The sequence below is a fragment of the Mastomys coucha genome, chromosome X (assembly GCF_008632895.1).
Source record: "Mastomys coucha isolate ucsf_1 chromosome X, UCSF_Mcou_1, whole genome shotgun sequence".
Taxonomy (NCBI): Eukaryota; Metazoa; Chordata; class Mammalia; order Rodentia; family Muridae; genus Mastomys; species Mastomys coucha.
The window spans coordinates 85430812-85434022 of record NC_045030.1 but is presented as its reverse complement, the minus strand read 5'-3'; the positions used below and the strand labels follow the sequence as shown (position 1 = coordinate 85434022).

The 3211-nt window shown below is 31.6% G+C and overlaps 1 protein-coding gene across 1 annotated transcript in view; it reads right to left on the bottom strand.

Annotated features, from left to right (window-relative positions):
• Dmd (dystrophin) overlaps nucleotides 1-3211 on the bottom strand; it is a 2056279-nt gene that overhangs the window by 1189910 nt on the left and 863158 nt on the right. The window contains exon 38 of the mRNA XM_031364700.1: nucleotides 2905-3042. Coding sequence (XP_031220560.1) covers nucleotides 2905-3042 — 138 coding nt within the window. The remainder of the gene's footprint in view (nucleotides 1-2904; nucleotides 3043-3211) is intronic.

The window sequence follows — 3211 nt, the reverse complement described above, 5'->3', positions numbered from 1 at the left end:
TCTTAACTATTTAAGAAAATTATTTCATAGAGCATATGAAAAAAATTTCATGTATGAACATAATGAATTTAACTAGTTAGCTACAAAAGCACTGAGTTGCACTTGACTTTTAAAATACTGAAAAATTCTAATATGTAAAATGTTCAGTTTGGGGCTTATCAACAAAAATTAACCTTATAAAAGACAAACTATATAAATTTATGATTTTAGAAAATTCTATAAGATTAGCCCATTCATATTGTTGATTATCACTTTAATTATTTGGAAGCTGAAGAAATGCTTCAATAGTAAAGAACATTGGCTGCTATAGCCCATGTTTAAGTACTGAGGTTTAAGTACCAGTACCTACATGGGTGCAGACAACCATATGTAACTACAGTCCCAGGGGATCTCACACCATCTTCTGGCCTCTTAAAGTATATGACACACATGGTGCACAAAAATTAAACTACCTATCTACATAAAACTAAAATCAAAGATAATTTTATTAGTTATTTTAAGGTATTTTGATTTGTATATAGAACTGTAAATATTATTTCTGTAGCTATAATTGTACATGAAAATGAGAAATTAAATATTAGAAATTTATTTTTTCTTTAAATACATATTTCGTCTACATATTCTTCTTATACTAAATCATATTCAAAGTATAAAATGAATCAGTATTTAAACAGAATTAATTGTTTTCAATCCAACTGGTGGTTTAAAACAAGGAAAGCATTTAAATCATTAAAGCAGAAAGTAGTTATTATCTAGCTCATAGAAGTACATTCAATACTCTCTGTAGTAAGTAGAATTATATAAAATACCAGGGTATACCCCTTGGAAATACAACAGCTCTATCTACATATTTCATTTCTTCAAAGAGGCAGCAATTGTCTTTTATGTCCAAGTTAATATGAATTAAAAATACCAATGAATAGCTGAATGTTTCATTGCTTTGAAAAATCTCTTTTGAAATATTTTGTAATAATAGAATTGTAAGTATTAAGTTAACTTAATAACTGTATTTAGAATAAGTTGATTTAGCAATAGCTTGATTACTATTAATCATGTGTGGCATGAGGATTTAAAATTTATTGCAGCTTGTACTTTATATGTCATTTCTAAGCCCCATGTAGTGGTCATAAATGCCTTGGATGAGTCAAATGGAATTCTGCTACCCCCAATAAATATACCAAGATCTGGTCCTGTGACTTATCGAACTGTGACTAATTCATGAAACAATAAACAAATTTGCATGAAGGACTTAGTGGTTATAAATCTAGTAGTGCTTTGGTTTCCTTAGAAAGAGGTGACGTGCAATACAGGATACTGCTTACAAATATATACATATTAGTTAGATGTATGCAAGATGACACTGCTAATCAATGGTACACATTGTAACTAGTCTATAAACTTACAAAAGCTTTTTCAAGAAGAGTATGAATTACACAGGATTCTGATCTTCTGGGCACATTATGATTTGCTCTTGATTTCCCCTCTAGGAAGATGTCTTTTCTATTTACTAATATACTTATCAGCAATTACTTTCAGAACACCTGCTAGCCAAATAGACTTTATTGTTGACTCCTTGCAGGCACAATATTGTGTAATTACATTCTCAGCAGTGCTTATTTGGTTAACAATAGGGAAAAGATTTTAACCACTTATTTGCATTTAGAAAGCAGACTCCATCTACTTACTAGGCAAATATAACTATATAGAAACATAGGTCTAAATAATGATTTACAATGTAAAACATTACAATTAAGTGTATTAGATAATCAGCCAGCCATAAAGGAGAAAAGAGAAGATTGCAAAGCATATACAAAAATGTTCCATAAAATGTTCAGTATGTGTAGTTTCATCTCAAGAAATGTCTAGACAGCATTATAGGAGAAAAAAACAGTTTATTTGTCCCCAGTGAATGAGTTAGAGAAAGAACCAATGGAGCTGAGGGGTTTGCAGCCCCTTAGACGAACAACAATATGAACTAACTAGTACCCTCAGAGCTCCCAGGGTCTCAACCACCAATCAAGGACTGCACATGGAGGGGTCTGATTGTTCTGGCAGCATGTGTATAGTAGAGGATTGAAATTTGATCATCAATAGGAGAAGAGCTCAGCTCTGTGGAGGTTCTGTGCCCCAGTGTAGGGGAATGCAAGGGCCAATAAGTGGGAGAGGGTGGGGTGGCAAGCAGGAGGGAGGCAACAGGGGTTTGTTTTTGTTGTTTCTGTTTGTTTCTTTGTTTTTTGGAAGGGAAACTGTGAAAGGAGAAATTTACATGTAAATAAAGAAAATATCTAATTAAAAAAAGACAGTTTTTTCTCTTTATCCTGCATAATGAGATGAGTCATAAGGATACCTGATCATATATATTAATGCTGATAGTATTTCTTCAAGTGCATTACAAGCATTTTGGAAGATTTCTACATAAATGAAATTAAGCTTTTGTAGATACCTAGTTTTACAAAGTACCTATTATAAGCCCAGTAAAATTTATTTTTTAAAATGATGAAAAACCATATCTTATTAGAGAAATAGTTTACCAAAATACTAGATGTAATATAAAGAAACAACAGTGGAGGAACATCAATTGATTATTCTGGCAAACAGGACAAATACAAAACAAAATTATAGAAATAAAGCATATTAAAAAATAACTTCATAAATACTGCAAATGATAATTTTAGATAGCTTTCAATATTACTAAGAAAAAGAACTAAAACATATAGTTTAGGTTACATATCCTTCAGAACTTGTAGCACAAAAGTAAATCATAAATAAAGTACACATATTGAAAGGAAAAATTTGTTTTCTGGTAACTAAATGTCTTAAACAGATTTTATTTATGCACATGGTATTTTTACCCTATGTAGACAAAACCACAAGCAAAGCATAGCAAAATTTGAGCTCCAATACCTTGAGAGCATTATGTTTTGTCTGTAACAGCTGCTGTTTTATCTTTATTTCCTCTCGTTTTCTCTCATCTGTGATTCTTTGTTGTAAGTTGTCTCCTCTTTGCAACAATTCATTTACAGTACCCTCATTATCTTCACTCTGATTAAAAACAACAAGTACAGTCTTCATTTTGGTTTTCAAAAAGTTGTACATTGATATCAGGGATAATAAAACATTATATAAATACATTCAAGAATCCAATTTATAGCCGGGCGGTGGTGGCGCACGCCTTTAATCCTAGCACTTGGGAGGCGGAGGCAGGCGGATT